Below are 21,689 nucleotides of genomic sequence, written 5' to 3'. Positions count from 1 at the left end.
AAGGACCCAAAACAGAACCTTGAGGAACTCCACACAATAAATCGATATCATACAATGAAAATTATTAAGGAGGCAGCCATTTATAATAAATAAACCATTTGGAGATGTGGACAATAGACATCATTGTTGAGAAGCTTTTGTGACTTCAGATATTAAGATATTAGATGTGTCAGCACTCAAGAGCTCAAGGTCACAGTGAGGTCAAATACTTTTTATGTGAGAGAAATATATAAAAACATGCGACTTACCTGGAGGATGTTGAACTTTAAACTCAAAGATAAACATCTTTATATTTTAAGAATATTTGCTGCAAGTAAAGTGATTGTTATGATTATGCTACTATATTCAATTTTTCTCAAAAGAATGAATCGAGTTATATCCAATATAAACCAACATCTAATATTATTTTCACATTAAAACAATAAAAATAAACTAATATTCAAAATGTCTTATCGCTAGTTAGACTGATATTACTTTACAGAAAATACAAAAAAAATCAAGACAGTAATAATCAATAAAACAGGAATTGCACAACATCGTTCAACATCTTTCTTTGTTTTATTACTAGTGCAACTCTTTTTTTTCTACTTTTCTTTGCATTGTTTTTTTTGTTGTCGTTCAGAGAATTTTTAAATCATAAGAAATTTAGTTAAAATAAATATTATACAATTTGTTTAATGGTATCATCATACACATGTAATGCATTTTATAAAATAATAAAAAGGTAAAATATACGTTATATCCTGTTTGTTAAAATCTTCTAATACAATCAATTTAAAAGATTAAATAATATAAAATTCTTCTTGACCGTCGCAAAAGAAACGCACGACAAAGCGATAGTGTCAGTCACACACACCCATTTTCTTCTTTATTGAGTGATAAATAATTCCCTATGATCACAGGCTTTATGTGTAGAGTCCGATCAAGGCGAGAGACTAATGGGCGACACAATCTGCCACCGTTCCGAACAGAAACAAAAAACAATGAGGTAAGAAGTTTCTCTTTTTTTTTTTTTATACATTTGTGGTGCAACTATATCTTTTTAGCTTTAACTGTCCGACGCACAGTGTTTCCTAATACACCTGCCGATTTGTGTCTATACATTTTTCTTAAACAAACAAAAAAAAATAAAAATATGGCACAATACTGGAGTCACCCAGACGGGGGCGCTGCAGGGGCCGAAGGGGGAGAAGACTTGAAATGACTTGAGGACGGAGAGCTCTGTGAATGCAGGGACGGATCAGTTGGAATATTAACGTTAGGCTAACTTTATCGTTCTTAATCCATAATTGTATCGATGTAGGTTAGCAATGTTTGTTTAAAGACGCTAAAGCTAATAATACGGTTGTCATTAGCGTGTTATTATAAGAGTAGTTCTTAGCTTTAGTCTAACAACACGATGGGAAATAAAATGACTTTTATTTCGACTTGAAAACGAGTCGTTTCCAAACCATCGAAGCGAGTGTTTGGTTCACAGAGCTCCGGAGCAGCACAGAGGTTCCCGCCCCGTGATTGGACCAGACCAGCGGGTCCCTTAATACGTTCATTCTCCACAAAAAACAACATTTTTGATGGGATTTGAAGATTAAAAAAAAAAAAGAAAAAAAAAAAAAGGTAATCACCAAAATACTCATGATTCACATGTTATCAACCAAATATACAATCAATACTGTTCTTTGCTGACATTTCTTCATCTTAATGGCACTGAGTCGCCTCAACCCTCAGGAGTTCATCTCAACAGGAAGTGAGTGGAAGTTTTTCAGCGACATCGGAATAATCCACGGTTGAATTTAACGTTTTCAAATGTTGAAATTTTGTCTCTCATTGACTTATTTAGGCATGAAATATCTTTTGTATATTGAAAATTTGAGTTTGTTTTTGGTAGTTGTTTTTTTATAGTTACACAAAAAAAATTCAAATTTGAAATAGTTGGAAGGTATTTTCTTAAATTAAATATTTAAAAATGGGTAGCCTCTTAAATAAAAAAAATGTTTAAGTAAACTTTGATATTGTAATTCCAATAATTAAAAATATTTTTTCCTAATATTTTTTTCATTTGTAGCATTTTAAAGTAAACAGAAAATGTTGGTATAATTGTGCAACCATTTCTATATTCAACTTATAATGCAACAACAAATTAGAACATGAATGAATTTAGAAAACGCTTTTAAAATAAACAAAAAACATTCATGTTAGCATTATTATACCGACATTTTTATATTGAATTGAAATGCTACGAATTAAAAAATATTGAATTAAGAAGAAAAGAAAATAATTATTGGAAGTATATCAAACTTCATGTATAATCAATTTAAACCAAAAAACTGCATTCATTATTTTTTTTTTTTAAAGTCAACATTTTAATATAAAAAATGTTGAATTATTCAATTTAAAATTAAATGTAACCTTTTACTATAGAAAGCATTTAATTCAATAATGAACATTTTTTTTGTTAAATTCAACCATGATTATTCTGCAGCCACAGATACACTTGAATAGAATTAAAAGATTGAATTCACAGTCACTGGTTGGTTTTGGTGTTTGTCGTGGGCGAGCGTGTGGGGGCGTTTTACGGTCAATATAAATAAATGTTTTCTCCTCCATTTTTTAAGGAGCTTTTTTTCCCCCTCTTCCCGAGAGACAACGAGGGACCTGGACCACCTTTTTTTTCCCCCACGTGAACCTCATCCACAAACGAGGGGTGCACTTAAAGAACATGAACACAATGTACAACAGAAAGAAAACACACAGCAGAAATAGCTAGAGAGCCCAGAATAGCATCAGGGGGTGACAGTGTGGAAGCGTGAGGAGGGGGGGGGGGGGGGGGGGTGAGGCCTGCGGCTCCGAGCCAAGGTGAGGAGGGGGGGCTTGTAGTGGTCCTTGATGAAGTGTGAGCCAGCACTACGCCTACGGTTGCCATGAGAGCGGCAAAATAAAGCGCTTTGTTTCCACCGAGCGACGGCGTATCTGGGATGATGCTTGCGGCAGCTTCTCCGGGTTAGTGTTCGGCTGATCCGCGCCGTCATCGTCGTCGTCACAAACTTCCGCTTGTACTCAGTCGTTTTTATAAAAAAAATCCCATCGTGGTTCCAGAGCCTCCCGGGTCGGTCCGTGAGGCGGGCGCGCCGCCGTCCTTCAGCCCGGGAGGCAGACTTTCCCTGCGAACAGCAGTCCCACTATCGTGAAGAAGATGGAGAGCACGAAGAGGACGTACGACGAGCCCACCACCGTGTTGTTGGGCAGCTTGTAGGGCTGGCCCCCCACCTCGTTGATGTAGAAGCCTATGGGGAAGATGAGCGCCGCCATGCAGAACAGGATCACTGCAACACACAAGGGTCGAGGTTTAGCTTTATTAGATAATGTGGCAATACTTGAATAAACGTTAATAATTAATCAAATAAATAATAATAATACACATAAAGTCCTGTTGAATATCGATACGGTATAGTGGAAAAATGTTGCGAAATTAAAAATATTATACATTGTGTATTATACTTTATCGTAGATCTATTATGGTTTATATTTGAATATATTTACAATTAACATGCAAATATTTAGAGCCTTTTGTTTTTTATTTTGTTTTGAAATTAAACATACGGCCGCAAGATGGAAGCCGTCATTACGTCTAGCAAGATTGCGGGCGTTGACTTAGGATGAGAGGATACAGTGGACTCCAGCACCGAAAAATAGTTTTTTTATTTACATTGACATTAAAATATTAATAGGGTTTGTTTATTTTTTTTTGTGTTGCAATTAAACTTCTGGCCACGTAGTCATTACTTGCTCCCCAGCTATTGGAACAATTAAATCCTGAAGGATCCCGGCAATGACTAAGGACAAGAGGATACAGTCGATTCAAGCAGCTTAAGCCGATATTTGGACATATTTTGGTTTCAAAACAAATGAAAAGTTACGACTTCAAGTGGTCTGTAAATTCTACAACACCAAAGTCAAGTACTCGACAATACTACAACTATATCCTTGTTACTACACTATCACAATGTATAGTATCTATTTATTGCGATGTATTGTGAGGCTGTAGTAACAAGGATATAGTTGTAGTATTGTCGAGTACTTGACTTGACCACTTGAAGTCGTAACTGCTTTCATTTGTTTTGAAACCAAAATATGTCCAAACATCGGCTTTAAAAGCTGCTGGAATTGACTGTATCCCCTTGTCCTCAGTCATCGCCAGAATATCGCAGGATTTCATTGTCCCTTTAGCTGACGAGCAAGTAATGACTATGTGGCCAGAAGTTTAATTGCAAAACAATAAATACACAAACACTATTTATATTTGAATGTTAATGTAACTAAAAACGTTGAAAGAACTATGGTAAAAAATAAAATGACTTGAAATCCAGAAACATGGTTCAGTTGAATATAAAATAAAATGTAGATATAGACACATCAACACCACTAATCATATTGTTGCGACTTTATCGTGATACGTAGCGTATCGCATATTGTACTATGTACAATTAAATCCAATTAAAATACATTAAAAAAAGAAATCAATTTTAGTAAAAACCTACCTTGTATTTGGTTGTCAAATTTAAATTGAATATCAACATTGACATAGTGAGCAATGAACAAAAAAAACATTTATTATCACAGGTTTGTATTTCGTGACGCGGCGTGTTGACACAGAATCACTCGACGTTAGCGTGTTTCCGTTTCGGATGCTAAATCAATGCAAGTGGATCCATTAGCCAAACAGGGTTTGCACTTTCCCCACTGATCTTAAATGGAACGATTACGCCTGAAGCATCTCTCCTCGTTTTGTTGGAGAGGAAATGAGTCACGACGGAGAAGAAACAGTGGATTATTGTCTATTTTTGAAAATGTTGATAGATTCAGGGCGACAGACAAGTGCAGACGTCTTTGACGGAGTGTTGCCTGCTGCCGAAATAAATGATGTTTTAGGAAACATATCCACTTAAACCACCTCTAAATATTTGTACGTTTTTTTTCTCTAGATTTTCTTTAAAAACACAAGAAATGTTATCAAAGTAAATAACTGATGTCTTAGGTATAAATGACCAAGTAGCCATAGTGTTTCATCAAATATCATATTTCGCGCTTTAAAAAAACAAACATATGATTATCTTATTTCTTTATTTTATTCTGTAATTCCATCACACAGAAAATCTTATGTCGCGTTTATATTTCAATCCAACCATCATTGTATAGCAAATTTGAATTTAATCCATTAGTCTAAAAACCTTTTATTGCTCCCAACATTGAATTAGCTTGGCTTTCAAATCAAATTTTTAACCACAGTTATTTCATAGCCGACATTTAAATAAAGCGTGTTAAACATATATTCATTTTATTTACAATTTAAATGCAAATATTCACGGCATTTGTTCATTTTAGTGTCACAATTAAACTTGTAGTTGCTAAATTGAAGCACTCATTACATTCTTCTGAGCTAAAGGATGAAATCATGCAGGATCCCTGTGATGACTGAGGATGAGAGGATACCGTCGACCCCAGAAAATGAGACAAAAAAGAAAGAAGATAATCTTTGGCTATATGTAATAGGTTATATTTATTTGTATTTGTACAGTTGCACAAGAAATAAAGATATAAAGTATTAACCTGAATAAATATACTACTGGTCTTTTTTAGTTAGTTATAAAAAGCATCAACAACAGCCAAAATGACTCACAAAAGTGGAACCTGCGTGACACAAATGACTCAGAATCTCTGGCCATTATCGAACGAGACTCGGCGCTCGCCATCGACAACCCCCCCACTCGCTCACTCCATCTTCTCACAGCTGCAGCCCAGGTGTCGCTCGCAGCAGCAGCAGCCTTCGCTTACAAACAACACGTGAAGCGAACCTACAGCCATCTTGAAATGCATGTGTTCGGAGCCCTTCGTTCTCTGAACGGACTCGTTCACGGCGTCGTCGCCTCCGGAGCCGGCGACGGCATCTCAAATGTTGTCGAAAGGAAACCACGGTATATCCGGAAGGTCGCCACGAAGATGCTTCACATCCCTTCGTCAACATCCTTTATTTGTTTCACTGTCTTTATCCCATTATTTCCATCTGTACCTTTTACTCGCATGTCTTTTCCTAGGGATGTACGAAAAGTATTAATTAAACAAAAATGTTCTGGCTTAAGAGTGTTTATGGTTTATAATTGCATGACAGGAATATAAGCTAAAATTATTCTATTTTTTTTTTAAGATTCACAAACGTATGTTCAGGGCATTTGTTCATTTTTGAATTAAACTTCTGGCCACCAGATGGCAGCATCCCTTATCTGCTCCTCAGCTATAGGAAACCTATAAGATCCCGGGGCGATGAACGAAGACGAGAGGATACAGTCGACCCGAGCAGCTTTTTAAAGACGACGTTTGATCATAGTTCTTTTATGAATTATAAATTAAAATACAATGAAAATATTCATAGCTTTTGTTGCATTTTTTGTGTCGCAATTAAACTTCCGTCCGCTAGATGGCGGCAGTCGTTACGTCCTGCGCAGCTAAAGGAACAATGAAATCCTATTGGATCCTGGAGATGACTGAGGACGAGAGGATACTCCAGCTGCCGATGTTTGGACATAATTTGGTTTCAAAACAAATGAAAGCAGTTACGACTTCATCAAGAGTCATGTGGTCTGTAAGTTCTGCAACATTAGACGAAGTACTCGACGATACTACACATTTATACTTGTTCCTACAGTAATACAATATATCGTATTTAGGAGCATGTATTGAAAAAAGAAAAATCTGGTGATACAATAGATTTCAGAATACACGATACAATATATTGCGATACTGTTGAAACAAGAATACATTTGTAGTATTGTTGAGTAATTGACTCTGGTGTTGCAGTATTTACAGACCACATGGCTCTTGACAAACTAGAGTCAAGTACTTGGACAATACTACACATATTTACTTGTTCCTACAATATTACAATATCGTATTTAGGAGTATGTATGGAAAATAAAAAATCTGGTGATACAATAGGTTTCAGAATACAGGGACAACAATTAAATATATTGCGATACTGTTGGAACAAGGATACATTAGTATTTGAGTAATTTCAAACATCTATCTATCTAATTGACTCTGGTGTTGCAGTATTTACAGACCACATTACTCTTGACAAACTAGAGTCAAGTACTTGGACAATACTACAAAATACTTTTGCCCCTCCATCGTAATGTGTATTCTATTGCCAGAATCTTGCCGATACACGTCCATAGTTTACTAATAAACCCTTACAAGTGATGCAGAAGAGAAAGAAAATGATGCCCTTTCCGAGCCAATATTCTCTTTCCATCAAGAACTGGTCCGACTGTGAGAGTAGGCAGTGATACAAAGATAAATAAACCAACACAGGAAGGGTAAAATATAGCCATTCAAGTAGCCCAGTAAATCATCATCTGCAAGGATAAGAAAAACATTTTCTTATCAGTTACCCATAAGTACTCTTTCTCAAAACACCACAGGCTGATTAACGGATTAATATTCATCGCTAAGACTCGAGATGCAAATCGCTTATCAGATTTTCAAAACAAGCAGATCCATCTTTGTTGTTTACTCTGCAGGCGAGTCTACTCCCAAAATAGGCTCTTCGCGACCGCGGGACTGGACGCTGCGAGGCGGACCGATGCCGGAGAGTCCTTCAGCCGCCACTGGAGGTTACGTAACGCAAACGAGTGATCGAGAGGGTCTCCAAACAGGAAGTTGATTTGCATTCATCCTCTTATGTTACAAGTGACTTGTTTGTTAGTCTCGTGAGGAGATGAATCGATGCCAGAGACACGGAAATACGCCGAGGGTTTTAAGATAAGATTATAGTAGGGACTTGCCTGTGTTACCGCGGACCAGCTGAAGATATAGACAACAAGGGTTGATATCCAGGAGAAGAAGCAGGTTTTACATCATTATTAGTGAAACTAAATGCATACTTGGATCTAAGAAAAAGACAAAAACTTATCTTCCCTGATTCAGTACTTGTGTTCATTCTAGGCAAAGGTTGTCGAACTCAATCAAACATGGGGCCAAGATCCTTTAGCTGAGACGTTCAAAATGTGTATTTCCTGAGCTGCCAATAACAGTAAAAACTGATTTTAATTTTTTGTTTTTGGATTCTCAATATATCTGGGTTTGTTATCCATTATCAAACACTCTTCCCCACCTGTCACTCTTTCTCTATAGAGATATATATAGACATGTTATATAAAAAAACATTTATTTTAAATGTATTCATTTTAGAAGCGTGTAAACTGTTAGCACTGTTAATAAATTAAGCCTTTTTTTTTTCTTTGATTCATTTTGTCCAGCATTTGCAAGCTGTAGATTATGAATACTGTGTATATTTAGTTTCAGTTATATTTATTAAACCAAAATAAAATTAAAATCCCAAGATGTCACTAAATTTCCATCCCGCTTAATTGTTCACACGTCTCGAGTATCGACTTAAAACTCAGTGTCCCCTAAAATCCTTCCAGAAACTGTGCAAGTGCATCGAAATAGATCGTCCGGAATGGAACCATGAGCTAAAAATATCGTTTCATGAGATTAGTGTCGCGCTACAGACCAACTCCACACCCACCTGCATCACACACTCCTTATAACCCCTTTAGATTTAACACTTTTTACCTCAATTGAATGTGTTATTATTACTTTACATTGATTTAATTGTTCTTTGCATTTATAAAGCGACCACGAGAGCTCAAGAAGGCACTTTTAAATAAAATGTATAGACAAGGAAGGCAAATTATTGGTACCATAACATTCTAAATAGATATTTCCTCCATTTTTTGGTAAATCTAGACAAAACGGCAAACCCCAAAAAAACATCACCAAGGTAGCCAATATTTACACAAGTCTTAATAAACGTTCCGTTTCTCAGCAAACAAACAACAAACTAACTCGGGAATACATCACCTTCTTGGCAGAGGTCATGTACAAACAGTACCCGTAACACAACCCTTTTCTTAATTCGCCCCAGTTTCCATCACATTCAAACTGTGCACTAATGATCACGAAAACAGTATCTGTAATTACCGAGTGGAATGATTGACGTCCGTGAACACGGCGACACGGCATCCCGGTCGGAAATGAAATGGCCTTTTGTGTTCACGGAGAGAAAACGCTAGAAGAAACGGTGGCACTTAGGACTCCCACTCGTTTGCCAGAAAAGTGTGTGTGCGTCTGTTTTAGCTTCGGGGAGTGAGAGAAGTGACGGGGCATTGAAAAAAAAAACAAAAACAACAAATGCCAACACGAATACACACACCCACGCACAGGTTGTCGCGTCATTCCTCGACAAGAAAACAGACCGACGTTGCTGCATATCCGCTTGTAATAAAAAGGGATGCGACACGTATTATTTAAAAAGAAGAATACTACCTTATTTTCCGGACTATAAGTCGCTCCGGAGTACAAGTCGCACCAGCCATAAAATGCATAATAAAGGAAAAAACATATATAAGTCGCACTGGAGTGTAAGTCGGGGAAATTTATTTGATAAAATCCAACACCAAGAACAGACATGTCATCTTGAAAGACAATTTTAAATAAAAATAGAATAAAGGCAACGACAGGCTGAATAATTGTACGTTATGCTTACGTTACACAACTGAGAACGTACCTGGTATGTTAACATAACATATTAAGTAAGTAAGTAATATTTATTTATATAGCGCTTTGAGACCAGGGTCACAAAGCGCTTCGACAATCAAAACAATACTCAAAAAAGTACATACTTTAAAGATCAAGATAATACTGAGAACAACACATGAGTTCGAGAAATTCAAGGAAAAGTCTGAACAAATATAAACGTCTTAAGATGTTTCTTAAAGGAGTCAGTAGATCCATCAAGCGCAAAGAGAGAGGAAGATCGTTCCAAAGCTAAGGAGCAACAGTCTGGAAGGATTTCTCTCCTCTGGTCCAGAACCGTGTTCAGGAACCATCAGTAGATTCTGATCCACAGACCTCAGAGCCCGAGCTGGGGTGTAAGGCTGGATCAGATCAGTGATGTAAGGAGGAGTCTGACCATGAATAGATCTGGAAGTAAGAACCAGAATTTTAAAGTTGATCCTGAAAGAAACTGGAAGCCAGTGAAGAGTTTTAAGGATCGGAGAAATGTGAGTTCTTATTCAGATAACTATAGCATAAATAACTAAGAAGTTTACCAAACCATCCGTGTAACTCCAAATAACTCAAATCCAATGAAATCTTCATCCTTCGGTGTCACTTTTTAACAACTCCGCTAACTCCGGAGGTAGAAGATGCGGCGCTCCCTCTTCTACGTCGAAATTATCAACACAGGCCTGGAGCGCCCTCTTGTGGTTTAGTGTGAAAATAACATGTGAAATGATATACCGGTAATAATGTGTTAATAATTTCACACATAAGTCGCTCCAGAGTATAAGTCGCACCCCCGGACAAACTATGAAAAAAACTGCGACTTAAAGTCCGTAAAATGCGGTATTAAAATATGTTGACAAAGTTGTGTTTCTGATCCCGACACGTCCGTCCGTCTGTATGCATGTGTGGTTGACTTACTGCCTGTGAAGGCGATCCAGCGAGCGTACTTGGTGGCTTCCCTCCGCCAGTGCGACGCCACCAGCAGTCCACAGGTGACCGTGAGGGAGATGATGCCCATGATGATGAAGAAGAGCGTCGTGACCCACTCCGGGGGAAGCCGTGGAGGAATACAGGTCCGGTCTCGTCCGTGGATGGTCTGGCATTGTCGGACCAGACCCACCGTGAGCGCACCTGGACGAAGAAAAAGAAAAAAAGGTTCAAGTCGATTAGTGGCAAATCAAGTTTATTTCAGAAAGTTTATCTGTGTAGCATCGGAGGATATAATAAAACAGCTCTTGGAGTGAAAGTCTTTGCATACGCCCGTCTTTGTTTTCTTAAAGGGGCGTTTTGTTAGAGTGCCATTGAAAATGTGTGTTAGAAAGACACACCCTTGTATAAAGTTAAGTACACAATCAAATAAAGAGTATTCAACCTCGACAAACCAAAATAAAAAGACAAACAGGAAAATCTAAAATGCAAGAAAACGGAAATCAATTCAATGACGTGATGATATGACAACATTTTCTTTCTTTTTTTTGTAATATACCACAATTTGACTTAAGAAAATGTATTACAACTTCAGCTTAATGTCTTTTAAAATAAGAAACAATACCAGCAACAATATAAAACATCATATAAAGTCTAAAATGGTTTATGGCAATATTAATATGGCAGTATTATTTTTATTTTGGGTATTTTTTATTGCTTAAAAAAAAACAACCTTCAATGTTTTCACATATATAGACTTTGGTCCTTAATAGTACAACTGATTTTTCTTTTGTTGAATTAAGCAAAAGTAGGTTTCAAGCTCCACCTGCATCCCCTTCGTATTAAGTTTTATATAATCTTAACTTAATTTTCAAATGTTAGAAATAACTGTTTATAGCAGGAATAGTACCTTTAGAAAACGTATACTTAAGTAAACAAACTAGTTGTATTTATTTGTTATAAATAAAATCTCAGATCGAAAAAACAGTGTATTCACATTCTTCCTCCCAATTATTTCCAGACAACAATGAATACAAAGGAGAGATAATTAAAAAAAAAGCTTTGTTTTGATTTTTAGTTAAACACACCAATTTCCCCTAAAAAAAAGCGCCAGCTGTCTTTTCACAGATATCATTTGTCGTTACAGTCACCTTAAAAGCTGACATTCACAGAGAATTAAGCCATTAATGAATCCGAAGAAAAAAAACAAAAACAGAATTACATTCGTCATGAGCTTTAGACAATTATTTTTGCTCTTGAAAAATTTAATTTGCATGTTTTTCTGCCTCTTCAAATCTTGCCAAATGAAGGTTAATATTTTTTGCACAACCGCATGCGCATCTATAAACCAATTAAATATGATTTACTTAATTAATGATGAAGAAAAAAACTGGATAGAAAAACATGTACAAATGGCCTTAGGCACTAAATGAAAAAATGGCTTCTCATCTGGTGATGTAAAGAGAAAAAAAAGAGGTAAAGTGACAGATATATTCAGTGCCAGCAGCACAACAATCTGTAGGAGTCATTATATGACAGGCATTTTTTCTGGCTCCGTCAAGCTGAAGAAGACTGGAACAGACCGGGCCCGTCAATCACCCTTTCCAGCCCACGCCGGTACGACTCTCAGGACAGATACTGCTCACGAGAAAATGGATTTATATAAATGTCAGACTTAAACTAAAGAGATTCTATAATCAAGGGAATCATCATTTCACCAATACTGATTTTAAAACCGATTCAAAATTGTGTTTTTTTTTGTTAAGCGACTATTTACTATGATGTCGAAATGATTTGAAGCTTAAAAAAAAAAGAGCAACATGATCTGATAAGAAAAAATCTGGAGCCGTTAGACCCGAGCCACAGAAGTCGGGAGTCATGCTCCAGCGCTGCAGGGTCTGGGAGGACGTCATTCAATTAGAAAACATTCTCAAGGGCAATTTCTCCCACAGTAAGCAAAACCTGCTGATAAGCGGCAGGAAGTGATAGATGGATGGTTTTTGATTGGCAGCCGTCTCCTCGGCCAAATGGTTAAAGGGCCCGGTCGACTTGTGAGCGTCTATTTATGGAAGCCTGGAGGCAAAGACTTGCCATTTTAAAAGAAACATCAGCCTCAGTTCTCTCTTTCCAAGTCATTTTACTTTATTTTATTGCATTACAAAACAGGAGGAAACACAATTTAGGCTTTTAACTTCTAGATATACACTTTATTTAGAACTAAAAACATCTTATAAGTCAAATATTAGTGGAATAATCATAATTTATCAGCGTATTTACCATATTCATGTTCACAAAACAAAATATTTGAATGCATTTCAGGACATCAATAGATTAAATACACAAATCTCTTTGTATTAGGAATATACAGTATAAGGCTTCAATTATTTGTCTGGTCAAAAAAAGTGCAATGATTATTTCCCCGTCTTCAAAGAATATGTCATTTAAAGAAACCAGTTGTGTGAATTTAAAGTAAACTCAAATGTAAATGTGCAAATTTAATTGGGAAAAAAATGCTTAAAAAGAGTCATAAACAATTAGGGCTACACAATATATATGGAAAAAATATCGCGATATTGGCCTGTGCGATATGCATATCGAAAACATGTGCAATAATTTATGATTTTTCATTGTATAAATCCAGCATAACTTAAATGTGCACTTTGACCAAATAAACGAAAGGGAAATATTGCATGGTTCTAACTAATAAAGAGCTTTTTAGATAATATTTGCTAATTTATAATCGTGAGTTTGGAACATGTTTAAACAAAAGAAAACTGTTGACAGGTTGAACTAAACACTGGGAAACAAAAACTAAAAAAGAACACCTGTTTGGAACAATCTACGGGTAACTAGGTTAATTGGAGAGATTTAAGTGTCATGGTTGGATATAAAAGGAGAATTTATTGAGCAAATATTTGCAAAAAGAGGAAAAAAGGTTAAAGAGAATTTCCAAATGATCTTTTTTTATGTTGAATTGGAACTTTTTTGTTGCACTTTTCTGTACCTCAATCGTTGTATTGTTCTCAAACACACACACACACATTGCTGGTTGAGTTTTAAGCAAGAAACATTAGAATACTCACAATACTGACAGAAAGTAATGAGCTGGCGGCCGCACTCCCATTCAATCCACCGACCACGAAATAAATAAGCGATTCATTGTAAAAGCGAGTGTGGGCGACATCACAGGGCCTCTACAGTAGCTCGGCAAGTGGGCGGACACATGTAGCAAGCAAAGGAGTTTGAGGGTCGAAAGGTCAAACACTCTTCTGTCTGGCACCTGAATCTTCAAAACGTTCTCAAGAGCTCCGTTGTGTAACCAGGCATTCAATGGCGTGAATATGAAAAAGCCCGATAATTCCAAACAGGAAAAGCCAGGCATGTTCAAGAGAAAACGCTCCGGGGTGTGGTGGGTTCAGGCTGTCCAGAGGAAATCCTGTCCCTTTAAAAAACAACCCTTAAATCCTTTAACGACCAGACAGACATTTTGTGCTTCTTTAGCTCACGCGAACAATGCTGGTGTTGAAACGATGGAACAGTGATTCATGGATAATAGTTCACAGTCACTTCCAAGCAGCCGTTTGATGCGGAACATCTAGGGATCAATGTTAGCTTCCTCCGTGAATCTATAACGCTGTAGGTTTAGATCACAGGGCAGAATCTTTAAGTAGTCCGATATGCGGGAAACGCTAAATGTATATTTGCCTCAACAGGATGTGAAGGTCTTATATTTTCTTTGGGGTCTTATTAACACAAATTATCTCTGCGTTTGTTTACCAAAGAGTTTTACTCATATTTTTGACATCCGTCATTTCTATCGCTTTTCTTATACTAAACACTGGAATCTTAATAAATCACCTTGTAAATATGAACATAAATCAATGTTAAGCCTTGGCGGGCCCGATTTGGCCCCTGGCCACAAGTTAGAAATTGTGTTTAAGGACATCAAAAACTCTTTGTACGACCATTTTGTTGCTGAAAAAATAGCCCAGCTTTCACCCGCCGACGAGCCCATGAAACATCATTTTGACATTGAACCGGTCCCTGGTTGAGGCTGGGTATCAAACTTCAGTTATTTTGGGTAGGTTAGGTCAGGTATAGCTTTATTGATTATTTTTTTTTCTTTCCCAATTAGCCACAGCAATACAGCAATTATTCATAAAAAATAAATAAAAATAAAATAAGAACAAAGAGAAAGAACAGGATGATACAATCTAAGTCTAAAGATAAAGAACATAGATCAAAGAAAAATAACAAATACAAACGATACAAAGATTAACATAGAATAGAAAATTAAAATAAATGTGGAACCGACTGTAACGCTTGGGTAGTATAGAGCACCGAAACTTCATCTTTCGGTACCCAATTTTCAGGGAAACCTAGTCGTGATCAAAACGTGATGGTGTGTGAATTTATCTTAAGAATAACTGATGAAGTGACAAAGGCAGTAAAAATCAGATTCATTTGTTCCGTTTGAAAAAGGTGCTCGAAATAGTTTTTTTTTAATTTTGGTTTTCAATGACAAAATAGTTGAAATATTAAACTCAAAATTTGTACCAGGTTGTAGTGTCATTTTATTTCTGCTAGAATTGCCATTAAAAAAAATCGGTATCGAAGTTATATTTTATATTTATATATATATATATATATATATATATATATATATTCTATATATCTAAAATATTTTATTGTGTTTCGGTCTGTGTTCTCGGTCCATGGCACAAAAAGGATTGAGCACTGTTGATTTTATTGCATTAAATGAGGGGATTTAAAGATAACAAACACTAATGATGATAATAATGGTTGTGGCTCCTCCATTTCCCAGCACTCCAATGGTCTCACAGTTGCCCAAAACTTGTCTTAAATGTAGATAATAAGGGCTGTTAGCGTAGCGAGTGTAAAAACTGATAATGAGAACAAAAAAAACGTGTTAATGGCACCATTTAATGAGCGTTTTCCCTCCCCGGAGTCCTGGCGTTTCACTAGCGCTCAGTTTTAAATTCCTACAGCAGAGGCGGCAGGCACGCGATGGTCGCAGGTAAACACCTTTAATCCACACAAACAAATGGTTTGAGTTAGCGCTTGTGAAGTGAGCAAACACCATCTTGTTTGAAGAAAAATGGACCAAGATGTCTACATAGAAGAGCTTTCTTTTAGACGCTTAACAAAACACACCTTGTTACTACCTTCGACATGCAAGAAGCGACGGATGGTTTTAAGTTCTGCACCCGCGGCAGGTTCGCTCGCCTGCAACCCATTTACTGACTCCGGATCAAACCAATTTGGCTCTACGTGTCGCGGTCTAAATGAGAGGAAATAAGGGCTCGTTCCGGCGCGTCTCCGGCGCCATCATTAGTGCGGCCCGTGGTGCCGGCATGTTGTCGAGCGATGAGTCCAAGAGGTCTTGAACTGCAGCAGGAGGTAAATTGGAAAACAGCTAAAGCAACAAAAGGGACATTGCAAGAGGAATTCAGCATTCCTACGGCGTCGCAAAACAGTGCTGCAGGGCTGTGAGAAAATATCGATATAATTGAATATCGCAATATTTCTCTATACGATTATTATGTCCAACAACGCTGCATTGATTTAAAAAGATATATATATATATATATACATACATACATACATACATACATACATACATACACACACAGTATATCCATGTTCTTTATCTTTAGACTTAGATTGTATCATCTTTATTTCTCTTTGTTCTTGTTCTTATTTTAATTTATTTTTATGAAAAATTGCTGTTTTTTCTGTGGCTATTGGAAAAAAACTATTTCATCAATAAAGTTTTACCTTACCTTAGCTTATATATACAATGTTTTGGTGTTTTTTTGCCAACTAATTATAGTTCTGTTATGGTTTCTTTTTCAATAAAGTGTGTGTAAAATAATTCGTAGCAAGACGAGCAATCTAATCCCACAAGATTCAGGAGATGACTGAGGACGAGAGGATACATTCGAGTCAGCTAATAAATAGGTCCATTGGACACATTGTGGTTAGAAACAAACGAAAGCAGTTACGACTTCTTCGAGATTCACGTGGTCTGCAACAATACCACAAATACCTTAGTTCCCACAGCATTACAATATATTGACAGATTCTTGCCAATACACACTACCGCTATTGGTTTACGATGGTTTTGCAATGTTTTCAACCGCTGCTGTTTGGACACAAAGGATGTGGTCGCCGATTTTAAGGAACAACACACGTGTGACGCATCTTTGTGACGCTCGACACAAAAACCCACGCGCACACAGTACACAGTACAATAGACTTAAGAGATAATACAGTAAAACCAACACGGGTGAGAAGTGGATTTAAGGCTTGGTGGTGACACCATCTATCGTCTACATTATGCAGCAATACAATAGTTATGGTGGTTGAAGATCAGCAGGCGACGACTGTCGGGTTTAACACCTGTAACCATGTCTTACAGGGTCAGCAGATAAAAGTCAACCCTGGCACTGAGACCTTGTCGCAACAAAGTGTGGACTCAGATAGCGACTCTTCAGTCTTCTAGAACAGTGAGTAACACACGTCCATTGTTTGCCAAGGATTATCTTCAAAGCCACTTTGTTCTAAATACAGTCAATACTTAATCTCACATCATCAAGTCCTTATCTCGAGGAAACGGTGAATTTTCTACGCTTGAAACTAATATAAATTTTGCACCAATTCATTTCACAAATATTCTTCATAGTAAAAGGTTTTTTTTTCTCTTGAAATGAAAGAGAGAAAACTGGATGACACCGAGATGAAAGATGAGAGCATACACGTGAGGCAGCATCAAAAATGTACTTCAGAATGTATAATGACTTTTTTTCTGTTGTCTTGTTGAATGTAGCACGATCATCAACACACCACAAAATGAGTCTGAACTGAAAAACACGCCTGTTTGAAAGGCTAACTTATGAAAAACTGTTCTTCATATTGTCAAATTGAGCAAGTTTTAATTGACCAGACATGAAAAAATAATGCTCTGGGTCTGGACCACCAGTATTTATGGAATATTTGAGTAAAAGGTTGTATGATCCACAAAGGAAAGATAAGGTTTTCCCTCAGCTTCCCCCTCTTCGTTCATCTTTAAAACCACTCCGGTTTTGAGAAACACCAGCAAATGTCGGGGTTATGGTTCAGTTCATTCTACATTTGCATTAGGTTTTATTCACACCGTTACACGTCATCAGACAGAAAACAGTCTTTATTTAACCAGCTGCGTTGCGCAAGATGTCGCCTCAGACGTGTCGACATGGTTATCACACAGCGAGGTCAAACGTCCTGACATCCACTGATGAGTCATAAAGCCATGTGATAACCAAAAGCGACTGAGCAGGAGTAGCTTTTATAAAGCGGCGTCATGACTGTACCTCGTACAGTTATTGAAAATCAGAATTATACTTGACTAAAAAGGGACCAGATTGAAAAATCTACCTATTTAAAAACACAAGACTCATTTAAAAGGTATATTTTGATACTATACATAAATGTTAACGCTTTTCAGATGTCCATGCGTTCAGTTAACTAACATACAGCAACTTTCTAAAGATGGGAAGATAGTACAGTTGTGGAAAGACAACAACAACCACCAGCTTGTTTCGTTTCTTTAAGGACTTAATACACAAGTTCTAAGCAGAACCGACATGTGCAGAACACAAGAGAGTCTATTTATTAGCATATCCATAAAAAACAATGTTGTAATCACCTCTTAAAATTTGAAATGATTGGTTGTTTTTTTAACCCTGGGCGAGTCCTTACACTCTCAATTTTGAGTGCACAATGCATCCCGTTGAGCAATGTAGTGCACGATTGGTGCACTCAAACGGCCAGAAAATTGAGTGCGGATCGATGGACACTTTCCACCCTTAAGTAAGCTTGACGCTAATCGGAAGCTACATCACTGACGATGTTTCTTCGGGGCAGATAGTGACGTATATGTCTCGAGAAAACACTCATTTTACAACAAAACAACAACAATAATAACACAACTTAATAACTTGTTTCAATTGGGGAAAAAATGTTGTCAAGTGTCAGCGATGGAGTTCCAACAGCTAGTTCAGTCAGCTTTAAAAAGTAGTAGAAGAAGAAGCTGTCGAGTCATTTCCGGTAAGTGTGCAGCTGCAGTGTTTGATTTAAAACTGTTTTTATTTTGTTCAGGCTTTTCTTTGATTTTCTGGAACTCCTGTTGTGTTATCAGTTTTATCTTGCCCTTCAAAGTATATACTTTATTGAATATTGTTTTGATTGTTTAAGCGCTTTGTGACCCTGGTCTACAAAAGCGCTATACAAATAAAAATTACTTACTTACAGTACTACCCTTTTGAAAATGTGCGCAAGTACGTACACTGTCTTAAAGCGCACTTTAAACCTTTGCTAATGCACGAGTACTGAGACTTGGAACCAAAAGATGAAGTATGTTTCCATACAGAGGCGTTTCGGTCAGTCCTTTCGAAAAAAAACTGCATTTTGTTTGATACCCAGCCCTAACTGGTATCGACCATAGAAGACAGGATTGGCGTTTGGTAAACCATGTGTAGAAGAGATCTGGTGTATATATATATTTTTTACTTTATTTTGTCAAAGCAGTAATACATAACGACACACGTTCTCTCGACCAGACGGACTATCCACGGGCTCCAAAAACGCCTTCGGTTCCGCAGCAAAATCAATTACAATCAAAGTGCTAATTTATTTCAGAAGCATGGAGTGGTTGATGGCTCGAACGATGAGATTCCACCGACGCAGTCGAGCATTTCGAGATGTAGAACATTTGAATAATGGAGACACTACGATCGAGAAGAGATTTAGATCGTGTTATAGTGCGCGTGTTATAGTAGGAGGGTTTTGGCTGGAAATAGGAAAGAATTGCCGGAAGATGATTAACCCTCGGTGACCTGGTTACTAAGCCGTTATCCCGCAGAACAAAGAGCCATCGACCATTGATTTAACAAAAGAACATGTAAAACATCGAACAAAGCCTTGTTTATGAACAGATCAGTTTAGAAATCACGATTTATTTCGGATGCACGAGACACTTATCCAGAGAGGAAATCATTTTTAATTTCTTTGGAGCCACAACAGAAACAAGATATACTCACTAGTATAGTTTGGCCTTTAATCGTCAACTGCTTCCATTACTTATTTATGTGGTACATCTCATCTCGTTTACTCGCAACTTCTTCACAGTATCTCAACGATATATACAGCAACATGAACTATACTGAATCCTGTGCTCCACCAAAAAAGGTACCAGAGCGACGACGTAGCTCCTCTCGGGGCGTAGTGAGATAGGAAGTTGTTTAATAGCGTTATCTTGTCCCCGCGGTTATTAACAAACACCCGTGGTCGCCGGTGAGGACGAGAGCGATAAGAAAATACTCAAAAGTCATTGTCAGCTCTTTGAATTGGAACAAAGCGTCAGATATCAACGATTGATGCCAGCGATAAAGCTGAGCTAAGTGACAGATTATCAATGTCAACCATTATACTGAGACTTTTAAAGAAACACTTTGATTGGAAATAAATACACAAAAATGTGATATACAAAAAGATTTGGCCTCTTGTGTGATTGAGTTCGACACCCCAGGTCTACACCGATGTAGAGTTTTACTTCAGGTTCACGACTCGTTCTTGACCAACTATGCTGTGTATCCTGGATGAAAGAGGAAGTGTCGAATCCGCATAAAACTTACACTAAAATATTAACGCTGCTGACTCATTTCTAAACTAAATCTGCAATACTTCCTTTATAGAGGTGTGTGAGAAAATATCAAGACAACAGTACATGACTTACATTGTTATCTTTATTTTTGATGATAGTACTATACAGATGTCGTTCTTTCGGCTTTCAAATCACAGTTTTTATTTCAATCGTCGTCCTTTTATGGTTTTAATTTCAATAAAGTACATAAAAATGTGACTTACTTTGATATTCTCATTGCTGTACCATTTTTGTGTCGCGATTAAACGAGATAACTGAGGACGAGGGGATACAGTCGATTCCGGCTGCTTTTTAAAGATGATCCCTGGACATAATTTGTTTTTTTTTAGAACAAATGAAAGCAGTGACGACTTTGTCAAGAGTCATAATTCAGAGGCAAGTACTGGGACAATACTACAAATCATGTAGTCTCATTTACACCATTAAATGTTTAGTGTTTGTTGTGGAATTTCTCCAACAGATTCCGTCTAGACACAAAAGTAAGTAGCTGCTGATTTTAAAAGGAACAACACATGTGATGCATCTTTGTGATGCTACACACACACACACATCTGTTATTTTTTTATTTTAATCGTCGTCCTTTTATGGTTTTAATTTCAATAAAGTACATAAAAATGTGACTTACTTTGACATTCTCAGTCCATTTTTGTGTTGCGACGATTAAACGAGATAACTGAGGACGAGAGGATACAGTCGATTCCAGCTGCTTTTTAAAGATGATCCCTGGACATAATGTGTTTTTTTCTCTTTGTCAAGAGTCATAATTCTGCAACCCCAGAGGCAAGTACTCGGAACAATACTACAAATCGTATATAGTCTCATTTACACCATGAATCGTTTAGTGTTTGTTGTTGAATTCCTCCAACTGCTACCGTCTAGACACAAAAGGAAGTAGCTGCTGATTTTAACAACACGTGTGATGCATCTTTGTGACACACACACACACACACATATATACACACACATTTACCTGCCGACTCGCCGGTGTTGATCCAGTCCGGGTTCGCGATGCTGGCGATGGCGAAGATATCCGCGGCCAGAAACAGGCACCCCGATATGATGGTGAGTTTATCCATGTCTGGGAGCTGCTGGAGCGGGTGACGTCAAATGTCTAGTGTCGACCCCGGGTGTTGCGAGACACAGGGCGGCCTGTTATCAGCGTGACCTCGCCCCCCCACCACCCACCCCGCCACCCTCCTCCTCTCAGCCCAGTGTTGTGGTTCCGCCGTGCATTTTTGCAGCAACGTTAGCCCCCCCACTTTTTAGTTGTTTTTTTTAAATAGTTTTTCTTGCTACTAAACAAAAAAAAAGGGGGCCACAGTCACATCTCACCCGGTCCTGCGCAGTTGGAACAATAAGTCTCCGGGGCGCGCAGATGCTCTAAAGCGCTTTTGTTGTGATCCTCTGAGCATCAGCA

The 21,689-nt window shown here is 37.5% G+C and overlaps 1 protein-coding gene across 1 annotated transcript; it reads right to left on the bottom strand.

Moving 5' to 3' along the window:
• Positions 1-840: 840 nt before the first annotated feature.
• On the bottom strand, positions 841-21,450 carry mosmoa (modulator of smoothened a). Its single transcript, XM_087810073.1, has 3 exons — positions 21,243-21,450; positions 10,540-10,752; positions 841-3,320 (listed from the first exon to the last, which is right to left on the bottom strand). Exons 1-3 carry the CDS (start codon positions 21,346-21,348, stop codon positions 3,136-3,138), a joined length of 504 nt encoding a protein of 167 aa, XP_087666199.1. The 5' UTR covers positions 21,349-21,450; the 3' UTR covers positions 841-3,135.
• Between the last annotated feature and the right edge of the window lie 239 nt (positions 21,451-21,689).

The sequence above is a fragment of the Callionymus lyra genome, chromosome 15 (assembly GCF_982586985.1).
Source record: "Callionymus lyra chromosome 15, fCalLyr1.hap1.1, whole genome shotgun sequence".
In the NCBI taxonomy this organism is placed as follows: domain Eukaryota; kingdom Metazoa; phylum Chordata; class Actinopteri; order Syngnathiformes; family Callionymidae; genus Callionymus; species Callionymus lyra.
This window is presented reverse-complemented; position numbering and strand designations above follow the sequence as displayed.

Coding starts and splice junctions, on each gene's coding strand:
- mosmoa (XM_087810073.1), bottom strand. CDS start 21,348: ATGGATAAACTCACCATCATATCGGGGTGCCTGTTTCTGGCCGCGGAT. Junction 10,753..21,242: donor CAACACCGGCGAGTCGGCAG/GTAAATGTGTGT, acceptor TTCTTCGTCCAG/GTGCGCTCACGGTGGGTCTG. Junction 3,321..10,539: donor CTGGATCGCCTTCACAGGCA/GTAAGTCAACCA, acceptor TGTGTGTTGCAG/TGATCCTGTTCTGCATGGCG.